The sequence below is a fragment of the Martes martes genome (assembly GCF_963455335.1).
Source record: "Martes martes genome assembly, chromosome: 4".
NCBI classification, from domain to species: domain Eukaryota; kingdom Metazoa; phylum Chordata; class Mammalia; order Carnivora; family Mustelidae; genus Martes; species Martes martes.
In genome coordinates, this window is record NC_137891.1 from 179515348 (window position 1) to 179528552 (window position 13205).

The following is a 13205-nucleotide window of genomic DNA, read 5'->3' on the forward strand; positions in this document are numbered from 1 at the left end:
ACTCCCGGAATCGATACCCAGAACCATACCAGGAACTACTGGGGCGTTTATTCCCAGAATGAAGTCCGTGAATGTAAACAATATGGCTACCTAGGCAATATGGAGTTGCTCTGGCTAAGCAGGCCCTAATAGTTAAACAGGTTTTAACATTAAATTGGCCCTAACAGAGGGCGAATTCCTTAACATTTGTGCAGCTCCCTTTCTTCATCTGGAAAGTGGCAGGGTTATGGGCAGGGTCCAATGATCTAATTCTAATACATGAAAAGTGCCGCTGGGACAGCACCTGGCATGCGCGAAGAATGCATTAAGGGCCCGCTGTCATTCCTTCTCTCCTGGCAATCACCACCCCTTGCCTGACGTTATCACTATCCTGCTCCGGTCGTGACCTGCCAGGGCCCCAGTGGGGGTGCAGCATTCCTCCCCCCACCTCCAGGGCCCTAGTTGCTGGGTGGATGAGATGAGGGCGTCATGCTTCATGATCCCCAGGAAGGGGGGACCCCTGGCCTATGCCCAGGATCTGCCACATAGGAGGGACTCAAAAATAATTCTGGGAGAGGGGTGCTCAGACGAGAACCCCCCCTCAGGGGACCCTCAAAGTCAGCTCCCAGGTGCACAGGCTTTCTCCTCTTTGGCGGGTAGCTGCCCTCGAGCTGTCTCCTGAGTGTCACTCCTCTCAAAAGTTACCAGGGTCTCTCTGGCTCAGTGAGCCTTTGGGGGCAGATGCCCCCCACCCCAGCCCAACTCAGACCTTCCCCTTTGTCCACCCACATTCCTCCCAGACCCTGGCTGCCCATGAGCAGCTGGGCTCTTCACCATCTCTTAATTTGGGCTGCCTGAAGAAGGCTGCCGGGGTCAGAGGCTGGGTGTGTCTCAGCTCTGAGCACTGGTAAGCCCCCACCCGAGCATTCAGGTGCAGCGCATCCCAGGGCCCCATCCCCCCAGCAACCCTACCCCCTTCTCGAACATGAACCCCCTGTAGCCTGTTCCCTCCTTCTCGTAACCTGCGTCCACTCTGACCCCTCCTCGCTGAAGAAGCCACCCTGAGGCTCCCACTGCACACCCAGCCGGCAATGCCTTGGCTTGGCCTTCTGACCCTGTAGGCTGCTGGGGTCCCCTGCCAACGGCTCCCCGTTCTCCCTCATCGTAGGGGGTGGATGGGGATGTCAGCTTGTCTCTGGCTTCCTGGCTTTCCTCCGGACACTGCCTCTCCTCCCTTCCCCTTAGTTTGCAAACGCCTCCTTTAGGAAGGCTCAGGTCCGGACCCCAAGCCAGGTTAGGGCGCCCACTCCCTCTGGGCTACCACCACTTCCCGTCCTCGCCCCTGTAACAGCTCCATGGCTGCATTATCTGCCCTGAAAAGCTGGGGGCGCCCAGAGGGGAGCCCGGCTCTGCGTCCTGGCGCCCGGTACCTGGGGGACCACTGAGAGTATACTGAGTCAGTAAACCGGCCGTGGAAAGGAGGAAATGGGCAACCGCCGACTTCACCCCGATTACAGACCCGGGGATGGGGAACGCGGGTGCGCGGGCAATGGCGCGGAGGTGGGGGGAGCTGCGGGAAGGGTGGGGGCGTGGCCACGCTTGACGGACGGGCCCGCCCTCTGCTGAGAAGCGGAGGCCGAGCGGCCGCCCCGCCCACCGGCCATAAATAGAGCGGAGCGCGAGGCCAGACCGCCGGCAGCGGGAGTGGACTCACCTGCGGCAGGTGCTCCGGCAGGTGCTCCGGGCCGACCCGACCTGGACGAGCGAGGACCGGCACTGCGGGAAGATGCTGCGCGAGCGGACCGTGCGGCTGCAGTACGGGAGCCGCGTGGAGGCCGTGTACGTGCTGGGCACTTACCTCTGGACCGATGTCTACAGGTGAGTGGGGCCCCCGCGACCGCCTGAGACACCCCTCCCCTCGCCGGTCCCAGAAACCCCGAGCCCCTCCTCGGATGTGGGGACGCGACGGACTTCCTCCAGCGCGAGTTGCTGCTCATCTTGAGGCCCTTGTATCCAGAAATCCTAAGAAACTCACCCGGAAGACCGACTGCCCCCAAACCGACATCCTCCCCGAAATCCTGAAACCCTCTCACACACCCTAACACAGACCTAGCTCCCTCATCACCCCTTTCCCAGACCCCCTCCCCTGGACCCCAGTCTTCCCATGGTCTGACCCTCTGCAGCCCCTCACCCAGAACAAACCGGGAGACCCCTAGTCTTTCCCCCTTGCTCTCCCCTCAGCACCTCCCTTCTCCCCCCTAGGCTCTCCCCTTCCTCTCAGACCCTTCTGAGTCATCACCCACCTCAAAGCAGCTGAGCTTCCTCCAGGATCTGCTGCGGGGGGAGGGGGGTGCGGCCAGGGCCAGGCCAGAGGGGAGCTGCCCTGGGGTGGAATCTGGCCCTGGGGGTTACTCAGGCTCCAATTTCGCCCTGTGGGGGCTGCTGGTGGTTGCCTGTCCCCAGGCACTGGCTGTGAGCTCCATGTCCCTGAATGCCTTCCCCTGACTTCACCCTGGAGTTGGGGAGGACTTGGTTCTGCCAGGCTGCAGGGTGCAGAGGAAGGGTCTTTGGAAGAAGAGCGTCCCTGACTGCACCCCGTTCCCTCCCCCTCTTCTCTGGCCCACAAATTTTGGTGGGACACAGGGTTTCTGAAATAGCAGGAGATAGGGTGGGGAAATTGAGGTCAGGACCCTCCCCACTGCCCCCAGCCCCCAGGAAACAGGGGGACCCCATGGTCCCCCTCCTGTATTCTGTGGGTCACCCTTGCGAAGGTGTGGCTGGGGTGTGCAAAAGGGTGGAGGGGGTCCCTGGCAGGATCATTCCATGAGCACTTTATCAGAGCAGCCCTCTCCTGCAAGCATTGCTAGAGTGGGACAGGCCAGCGCTGACAGGAGGGAACATGCTGGACTCTAAGGTGGGACCCCAAGCCGATAACCTTGGGCAGGTCCCCTAACCTCTCTGTTCCTTGAGCTGAGCTGGAAGGTGTCAATGTGTCTCATTGCTCCCAAATCATTCTGCCATCCGGAGCACCCGCCTCCCCGGGAACTTCACCAAATCCCATCCCTCCGTCTTCCCACGCACCCTCCCCAGCCCATCCACGGTCACCTGTAGTGGCCCTGGAAGACCTGCCCAGCCAGTCTCCTGCCACCCCTTCATCAGGCTCTGGCCACACTGATACCATTAGGGTCCCAGTCTCCTTCTGCGAGGACAAAGGGTCCCGTCACCGTGCAGACAAGGCACCCTCTCTGCTCATCGACCCCTGGCCTCAATTGTGCACATGGAAACTTCAAGGTGGTTTCTGAGGGTCAAAATACAGCAGAGGACTGTGGTCCAGGCCTTGGTGGCCTGGAAGGGCTCCCCTCTGTTCCCCACCCCCAATCCTAAGCCAGGCACTGCCAGGGAGCGGGCGGGGAGCCAAGGCACTCAGGTCTCTAAGCCTCAGCTGTCCCTATACCCGCCTGTTTGTTCACTGGAGCACTTTCGCTGCAGCCTGAAAGGCTGGCATGGTGCCTCTGGTGGGGGGATGGGGAGAAGGGAGGGGGGTCATCCTTAGGCCTCCTGTCCTCCCCTGTCCTGGCAGAGAGAGACCCAGCCCCAGTAGGGAAGTGTGTGGGGGAGGGGTGGACCCACCATCCTCCCTCTGGCAGGGGGCAGAGGTGTGATGATCCCCTTTGTCCTTTCCCAAGAAAGCCCCCACTGCCACGATGACCCCCGTCCCCCAGCTTCCCTTTGCTTAAGACCCCCCCACCCCCCAAGAGTAGAAGCTTGGTCTAGACCAGCACAGTCCAGCAGAAATAGCATGCCAGCTACAAAGAGAGCCGCAGGTGTACATTAATTTCCTATCACCCACAATTTTTAGGATTCCAATAAAGAGGCGAAATTAATTTTCGTAGTGTATTTTATTTAACCCAAGAGATCCAAAATACTAGCACTCCAACATCTAATCAGTTTAAAATGATTAAGGAGATAGTTTACATTGTCTTTTTCATACTAAGTCTTTGAAATTCAACATGCGTTTTTTTTTTAAGATTTATTTATTTATTTATTTATTTGACAGACAGAGATCACAACTAGGCAGAGAGACAGCCAGAGAGAGGAGGAAGCAGGCACCCCGCAGAGCAGAGAGCCCAATGTGGGGCTCGATCCCAGGACCCTGGGATCATGACCTGAGCTGAAGGCAGAGGCTTTAACCCACTGAGCCACCCAGGCGCCCTCAATGTGTGTTTTATACTTAGGGCTCATCTCAGTACAGATGCACTGAATCTTGGGCGCTCGGCAGACACAGGTGCCTGGTTGCCACCGTCCTGAACAGGCCAGGCTGGGGTTCCAACCCTCAACCCTAGTGCATTTGGAGCCGGATAACCGTTTGTTGCGGGGGGCCGTCCTGTGCAATGTTCAGTGGCATCCCTGACTTCTAACCTCTAGACGCCCGTAGTAAGTCCCCTGTTGCTGTGACAACCCAAAATGTCTCCAGATAATGGCAGCAGCCCCCCAGCAGGAGGACAAAAACACCTCCAGCCGAGAACCACTGGTCAAGTGGAAGGAAGCCTCTTCCAGAACAAAGGAGACAGACTGTTACTCCTCCTGCCACTCCTAGCATCCGTGGCGGTGAGTGGCTGGGGTCCGTTTTAATAATAGCGGGGATATTAGTGAGCACTTGGAAACCAAATACATTCTCTTGTCTCTTCCTCGCCACGGACCTTGGGGGTCAGGGTGAGATCATCTCATTTTCTAGATGAGGAAGCAAGGCTCAGAGACGTGAGGTCAGACGCCTGATGTCAGACAGGATTCGGGTCCGGGTCTGTCTGACTCAGAACCTGTGCTCTTAACCTCCACTGTATTCTGTGTGACTTTAAAACTAGCAAGTTGAACTGGGTGACCCTCTCGGCCAGCGTTTCTTCCACCCTCCAATGCCCAAGACCCTTCACCCACCCCCTTCCGACCCTGCACTTCCTACGGAGTCCTTCTGGACCCAGATACAGGTTCTGACTCTAGATCCCACATGAGTCCTCCCCCTCCGCCCAGGGTCTCCAAGGAGACATCAAGGGACAAGGCCTTGTGGACCCTGGGCCCAGCTAGTAAGGGAGTGTGTTTGGAACCCTCACTTCCCGAGTGACCAAAGTGAGTGAACAGGTCTCAACACTCACCTCCTCTTCCCAGGGGCTTGGGCCCCCTTTCCTGGGATGCATGCACAACCCCCCTTTCCTACAGACACACAATGGGGGCCACCGCTGTGGGTGAGGAGGCCACACAGTGGGGGTCCTCAGCAGACCCTATGGTGACCCACCCTCTCCCAGCCACACTGGCCCCTGGGGGTTGATGTCCTGACCCAGGCACTTTTGCATGCTGGTTTCCAGCGAGCTGTAAGTAAATAAATGCACAGAAAAAGGAAGTAGTTTTTTTTTCCTAGAGATTTACTTTGCAGTTGTTAAAGGTACTTGCTGTTTCCTTCTCTCCATCCCAAATCTTCTCTTAGATCTGGCACGTGTAAGCCTTGCCCACACCATCTCCCCCAACAGTCTCTTTACCTGGCAGGCCCGGGTCCCCCTCTGCTTCGGGCTTGCAGCTGGAGAGAGCACAGAGCGAGTGGCTTCTCCATGTTGATTTCAACCTCCCCGCTCACCTCTGGTTTCCGTGAGGAGACACCCCCAGAGCCGGGAGGGATCAGAGAAAGGGCAGCCTTGGAGTCGGGTAACGGGGGTGATCACGCTGTGCCTGATTGTCCCACTGACCCACAAACCGGGCTGTGTAGACAGCGTCTGCTCTCCCTCCCTTGGTCTATGCATCTGTCCAGGGGAGTCAGAGGAGTACCCTTCTCTCTGGTGGAGAAAGGTCAGGATCTGTTTCCTAAAGCCTGCAGAAGCTTTAGGACACAGATGACCTTAACAATGGTCTCTTGCCTCTGTGGAGCATTCTCCTAATTACAGCTGACATCAGGATGAGATGGGGGTGGGAGTGATTCCCCCGCCCACTCCCGTGGGATACCCCAAGGCAGGAGCTGGCCAAGGGTACCAGGGCAAGAGAAGTGAGCACAGTAAAATGCTGGGAAAACAGAGATGTACCCCACCTTGAGGAAGAGCCTGGAGAATCAAAATTCACCGTCTCACTCCCTTGACCCTTCTTAGACTTCCTTCCTGTTCCTTGGTTGGTGTGAGTGTTTTAGAAAGTACCCTTAGGACAAAGGCCAAGGGCGGGGGGTCTGTGATCCAGTTAGAAGCATTAGAGAACTGGGGTGCCATGGTGTCCCCATCTCTGAGAGTGCCAGGCCCTACCTCACAGATCCCATCTCCTGCCAATTACCCTACACACATTCTACTCTGGCCACGTTAATTTTGTGGATGGCTCTTGACCACACTAAGCTCATTCGTGCCACAGGACCTTTGTACGTGCTGTTCCCTCTGTCTGGAGTACTATTCCCCAAAGCTCTGCAAGCCTGACACTTCATGCACCAAGGCTTAGCTCGCACATCACCTCCTCTGAGAAGCATTCTTCATTACCCTCATTTCATGGCTCACCACCTCAAGCCCCAAGCATTCTCTGCCTCCATGCCATTTTTCTTCCTGCAGATCTTATTTACTTAATATTACTGGATAACATTTATTGAACACTTATTCTGCATCAGACTGCCTTCCTAACACCTTCCATACTCATCTCACATGTATTTAGTAATTTACATGTGTTTAAACCTCACAACAATTTTAGGAGTTAGCTACGGTTCCTGGCCCCCTTCATTGGGGAAACTGAGACAAGGAATGTTTGTCCAAGTTGGCACAGCAGGTACATGATGGCACTGCCTCACCCCAGCCCCAGACTACTCTGCCAGGCTGCCTTCTAAGGACTTATGTTTGGGGCGTGTCCCCTCCACACCTGCTGCCTTCCTTACTCCCCTGTACCTCCAGCCCTCACGTCAATGAAGGGCTCCTTCACTGAGTAAATGAATGGATGGACGTGGCCAGTGATGCATGTAGATTGGCCCATCACTGGGCTGAGCTCCCCACCCCCAGCCTCAAGGAATGAGCACTGTTGGACTGGCCAGTGGAAGGTCAAGGGCATGTGGCCGAGCTTGGCCAGAGCAGCGCTTGCTCCTAAGGAATCAGGCCAGATCAGGTGGCCTCATAAATTAGAACAGCACCCAGTGCTCTCAACCCTAAAAAGGAGGTCTTGCCAGGAGCTGTTTTGCGGCTCTGGTTTCAGGCTAGTTCCTCGGGGGGAGGCAGGGTTCTAGGGAGGACCGGGTACCCTGTGTGTGCAGCCCACAGCCCCAGACACAATTGGGGTCCCAGAGAGGCTTCCCTTCTTGCCCACAGGGTCCACCATCAGGTTGGGAGCAGAGTGGCAGGAGCTCACCACTGTGTCAACCCCCCAGCTGGACAGGGACACCTGTTAGATGGGGGAGGTAGGGGGAGGCCAGTTTTCAGAGGCAGCTCTGCCTGCCTAGCCCTGCCAGGCTCCATGGCCGGGGGCTTTGACTGGCCCAAGCCTGCCTATCTAGGTCACTCACCCAAGCCTTCCGTGTCCCTTTTCTGGGCCTCAGACCCCACCTACAAAATAAGTAAGGGGCTCTAGAGGTTCCTTCGGGCTTCTCATTTGCTCCTCTCTTGAGCCAGGCCCAGGATCCCCCATCCCCAACTAGAGGACCTTTAGGGAAGACTGTAACCTCTGGACCTCCCCCCGGAAGGGAGCAACGAGGCCAGGGGTTCAGAGAGCTTGAGTTTACCTCGCACTTGGCCGTTACTGTCCCTGAGACTCAGATCCAGTGCTCACACTCTGCAGGTCTGGACACGCTCATCTGTAAAAATGGATGATACTGACACAGACCTCCTGGAGTTTCAAAAGGATGGGCGGAGATCACGTGGGCCAAGGGCTTAGACCAGTGCCTGGTGCATGATAAACACCCAGTAAGTCATTATCATGAATTAGTATTGGGCTTATTGTAATATTATTAAAACAGTGATGAGCTTTGGCCTCCAAGCATCCATAACAGTCACAGGAGAGGAAAGTTGAACAACAATTGTTTGAGGTGTCGTTTAAAGCATCAACAAAGTGGGGAGGGAGGGAGGAGTCCTGGCAGATGGAATCAGGGAAGACTTCCTGGAGGAGGCGGCAACCAAGCTAAAGGATGGACGGGGTTTCAGTGTGACCAGGACATACCATGCAGGAGCAACCATGCTTGGCAGGACAGTTGGGACACATGGGGGCAGAAAGGGCATAGACTCAGTGGCCTACAGTGCAAGGCTGGAGAGTCTATGAGCTCAAACCAGGGCTTTGACTGTGAGTCTCAGGTGTTGGGCTTTGTTACATAGTCAGTGGGGAGTTCTTGAAGCTGTCTGGAAAGGGAGTGACCACAGATTAGATCGTTTCTGCCCTAAGGAGAAGGCCAGCTAGAAGCACCAGTGTCCAGGGAGAGAGGTGGTTGAGGTCACCAGGCAGAGAAGGGGAAAGGCAAGGCCTTTCCAGGGCAGCCACCCACCTCAGGGCTCCAGCCCCCGATACGCCAAGCTGAGGCTTTGCCTTCCTCCCTTCACCCCCGCCCTTGAGGGTGCTCACCCTGGGCTCGCGTGCCGGGTTGGCACCTGCGAACCCCTCAGACTCCTGCAAAGACCGGAGGGCAGGATGTCACACCCGCAGCGCCAGGAGCCGGGTTCGCTGGAGCGGGGGGGAGTGGGGGGTGGTGATCCCTGGCTGGTGTTAACAAGGCCCAGGACAGGTGGAGAAGCTGGGAGGGCCGGACGCCAGCCAGAAGCAGGCACATAACACCCTCCAGCCTGGGGCTGAGTGGGCACCCCAGGCCTGCAAGGCCAAACCAGTAACCTCCCGACTGAGTGAGTGAAGACCAGAGAGGCTGACTGGCTCCCCAGAGGCCCTACATGGGACTGAGCAGCTGTTAGATCACAAAGCCTATTCCCCTGGGCTGGGCTCAGGAAGCATCCCTCTTCCGCATCCAACACTTCGTCCCAGTCTTGCTCAAAGTTCCTTTGTTTACCAGCCATTTCTCTCCATTTCCCCAGCCACCACTTTGTCCCACGCCACCATCATGACTCACCCAGACAGTTGTGGGGTCGCCCTCTCCCTGAGTCCCCCACTTCCGGTGTTGCTCTCCTGAAATGCTTTCCCCACTCTGCACCCTGGGTGATCTGTCCTCAGGGCAAAATCAATCATGACCCCCCGCCCCCAGAAGCCTTCGGTGCCCTTGGTGGAGAGGTCCTCTCCCCTGACCCACCACCACTCTCCCCACCCCCAAACTGTAGCCACACTGATATCCCCCCAGTTCCTCCAACACATCTACCTCCGCCCCCACCCAGGTGGTCCGGCCCCGCCTGGAAATTGCTCCTCTTCCTCCTCCCTTTGTCCAATTCGCTGGTTCTCAAACTGTGGTCCCTGGACCAGCAGCAGTAGCAGCAGCTGGGGACTTGTTAGAAATGCAGTCTGAAGTTGCGAGGTTAAGACCATGCCTATGTGGCCAGGCTTGGTCCTTCCCTAGGTCTGGTTTGACAAATGCTGGTGATAAACCAAGTCTGATTTATATACTGCCTCTTCGGTGGGAAGCGCCTGGGATTCTAGGTATCTGACCAACATCAAGAAATGGTAGCACATTCAGTGTCATGGCTTTTGAAGGTGACCATTGTTAATTTGCCGTTAAATGAATTATAAAACTGGGAAAAGAAATGCGTTTCTTTCCATGATGTATATGTACAGCAAGTCATCGTGTTGGACACTTTAAATATATATAATTATATTTGTCAATTGTTCTTCCGCAAATTTGGGGGAGAAAAAGAAAGGTAAACCTCGTTTCCCGGGCCTCACCCCGGATCAGCTGAGTCAGAGACAGGATGGTTCAACAACCTTCTGATAATGCTGATGCACACTCCAAATTTAAGATCTGCTGGTCTAGTGAATTCTTGCTGTCCTTCAGAGTATAGAGTTAGACCCCAGCTCCAATGCCACTTCCTCCAGGAAGCCCTCCTTGGCCTGCAGGCCAGGGCTTCATGGCACCCCATGCTTCTATGTTAGAGCCATTCTCACCACCAAAACCACATCATCAGCTGTGTAACCCACGGAAAGTTCTCTTCCACTGGAACATGTGCTCCATGGGCCCAGGGAACCTGTTCTCTTTTGCTGATCTACCCCCAGCACCGAGAACTGTGTCTGGCACTTGGGAAGTGTTCAGCCAATGCAGGTTGAGTGACCACAAAAGCAAGCCCTGTTCTTCCAGTCCTTCCCGCAGCAAACACCTAGATTTACTGTGAGCCTGGACTGGGCCAGGGGCTGAAACGGGAAAAAGAGACAACCCCCACCTTCAAGGACCTGCAAGGGGAGAAAACGGGGACGGACGGATGGAGGCAAATGGATGGAGGCGGGTCTTTAAGGCGGGATGCTGAGTTGCCCGGCAGAGAAGTCAGGCAAAGGAAGGGTGGAAGGCACAGCATTGCACAGTGAGATGGGGCAGTGCAGGCTGCAGAGGCTGGACAGTCACGCGGGACCCAGTGACGGAATGTCCCTGGTTGGGTCCCATCTTTTATTGTATTGTCTGCCATCGAGGAGCCACTGAATATTTTCAAGCAGGCAAGTTACCTGATTTCATTTTTTTAATCCCTCTGTGATACAGTTTGGGAAACCAAGAAGGGGGGGGGGTTCAATCATTCATTTATTCCCACCAAAGAGTGTATGGAGGGTGTGGCCTTGTCCAGGGCACTGGGGTGCAGTGGTCGGCGGAACAGATGTGTCCTGGGGACTGGCAGCCTGGCCCAGGCACGCTACCTTTAGCCTCTGTGCCATAAGCTGGAGGTTCTGGCCACTGCCAACACCCTCATTCTCTCCCTCAATACCATCCTGGGCCCCTCCCTGCAGCCCCCTGGGACCACTGAGGCACCCCCTAGCCCCTGGTTCTCGGGTTTCTGGGGGATGAGTTCTGAGCGGTTCTTCCTGGGGAGGGAGGCAGCCAGCAGGATCTGTAGGGGACAATGGTTGCCTTTGTTGCTTCTGCCAGAGCCTCTCCAAGAATAGCTGTTTGCTCAGCTCAGAGCAGGGCTGGTGCTGGGGTAGGAGGGTGTGGGGCCCAGGCATTAACCCCCGGAGCCTCTGGGGCCTCCTGCAGCTTCTCACTGGCCCAGGGGAACGAAGGAGGCGGGAGGCATCGCTTAAAGCACCTATGGTCAGAGTCCCGTCCTAAAACTCATCCTGTCTGTAAGTTTAGAAAGCGTTCTTTTTCCTAAATAGAACTGTATGCAGAAACCCAATATGTGGAACCAGGTGACATCAGTGGCTCTGCTTAAGGGAGAGTGGGGACCCAGCCAAGAGATCCCCAGCTTTTCTGTGCCTCCCTCCTCGCCCCTTCGTCCAGGGCTTGCCCCCTCTGCGCTGCCCACGTGCCAGCCACCAGCCCGACCTGGTGCCACGCTCCCATGTCACACTTGGTGAAACTGAGGCAAAGTGCCTTTCAGACAGACGGCGACAGACCACTGCCCACAAGTGTCCAGCCTCTGATCAGCCCAGTGGCCCCATGAGGAGCTGGGGAATGTAAAAAGGGGCAGATAGATAAGAAACAGGGTGGCCCTAGAGCTTTTCTTTCAAGGTCCTCTCCCAGGCCCGGGCGTGGACTGCCAGACCTTGGCCTATGCTCTCCTGCAGTGCCCCCCCAAGACCAGTGGTCTCTGCCAGCAGCCCCTGCTGCCGGTGGCCTGGGCCATCGGAGAGACCCTGCGTGACTCACACTCGTGGCCCCGGCCACTCCAGGGCTCTCACCACCAGGCCACACGGCTGAATGTCCAGACCAGTGGTTCTCAGAGTATAGGCCTGGACCAGCATCACCAACCGTTCCTAGAAATGGTAGAAACACAAATTCTCAGGCCCCACTGCAGACCTACTGAATCTGAAACTCAGAGGAGGGGCCGGGCAGTCTGCGTGCAGAAAAACATTCCAGGTGACACTGCTGAGCTCGGAGAACCACTGCTGGAAACCTCTCCAACCCCTGGAGAAAACCCCTGGAAACCTCTCCAACCCCTGGCCACAGCTGCCCAGCCGAACCTCCACCCGGCCAGCCAGACTCTCCAGGGAAAGGATCTACTAATCTCTAGCCTTAACAACACCAACAGAAAAACCAAGCAAACAAACTCGGAGATTTAGACTGTACCCCTGGATGATTCCAGTGCCCAACCATAGCGGAAGACTATTCTGGAACCCAGGAGCGCACGGCCCTCCAAATAGCAGGTGTGGCTTTGAGGCAGACACTTGTACCTACGTCTTAGTCCCAAATCCCATGAGAATCCCACCTAAATCCATCTGAGCCCTCTTCAGCCTCTGGGAACCTTCAGACCAGGGGATGGATTTAGCAAAACTGTCCACCCTGGGCATCTTCCTCCCCGAGTCTCCCCGTCCTTCCTGTCACCTCCGCTTAAACCAGTGTCTTAGGCAGTAACAAAATACGACAGGCTGGGTGGCTTAAACAAAGAAATGAATTTCTTACAGTCCCGGAGGCTGGAAGTCGAGGAGATCAGGGGCCACTGTGGTCCTATCGGGGTGGGACCTCTTCCTGGCTCCCAGGCGGCGGCTTTCTCTCTGTGAGCTCACACAGGCTTCCCCGAAAGAGAACGCTCTCTCTTCCCCTTCTTACAAGGTGACCGGTCCGATCAGATGGGACCTTGCCCTCATGACTTCATGTAAGGCTATCTTCTGAAAGCCCTCTCTTCAAATGCAGTCACGTTGGGCGGGGTCAGAACTTTGACATGTGAATTTGGGGGCACACAGACGTGCCTACAGCAACTGAATCAAACTAGTCCGTTTCCTGCCCTGAAATCTTCATGGCTTTTCAAGAATTCCAAGGGTACGAGGATGCCTGGGTGGCTCAGTCGGTTAAGCCTCTGTCTTCAGCTCAGGTCATAATCCCAGGGTCCTGAGATGGAGCCCCACATCAGGCTCCCTGCTCAGCGGGGAGCCTGCTTCTCCCTCTGCCTGCCACTCCCCCTGCTTGTGCTCTCTCATGCTCTCTCTCTGACAAGTAAATAAAATCTTTAAATAAAAAAATAAAAGAATTTCAAAGCTATCAGCCTTTAGTAGAAAAACCACTCCAGAGCCCCTAGGAATGACTCTCAGAGGAGGGAGTTCCAAGCTGGGAAAGGAACGTGTGGCCGGAGGGAGAAATCCTTGTGACAGAGTCAGCCCATCGCTGCCCCTTGAGGACCCAAATCCCAGGCTCCTCCCCTGGGCAAACCCAGCGTTGTGACACCTGC

At 56.1% G+C, this 13205-nt stretch overlaps 1 protein-coding gene across 1 annotated transcript in view; it reads left to right on the plus strand.

Moving 5' to 3' along the window:
- The first annotated feature begins 1676 nt into the window (after positions 1-1676).
- PADI2 (peptidyl arginine deiminase 2) overlaps positions 1677-13205 on the plus strand; it is a 43031-nt gene continuing 31502 nt past the window's right edge. The window contains exon 1 of the mRNA XM_080801531.1: positions 1677-1857. Coding sequence (XP_080657657.1) covers positions 1766-1857 — 92 coding nt within the window. The 5' untranslated portion in view covers positions 1677-1765. The remainder of the gene's footprint in view (positions 1858-13205) is intronic.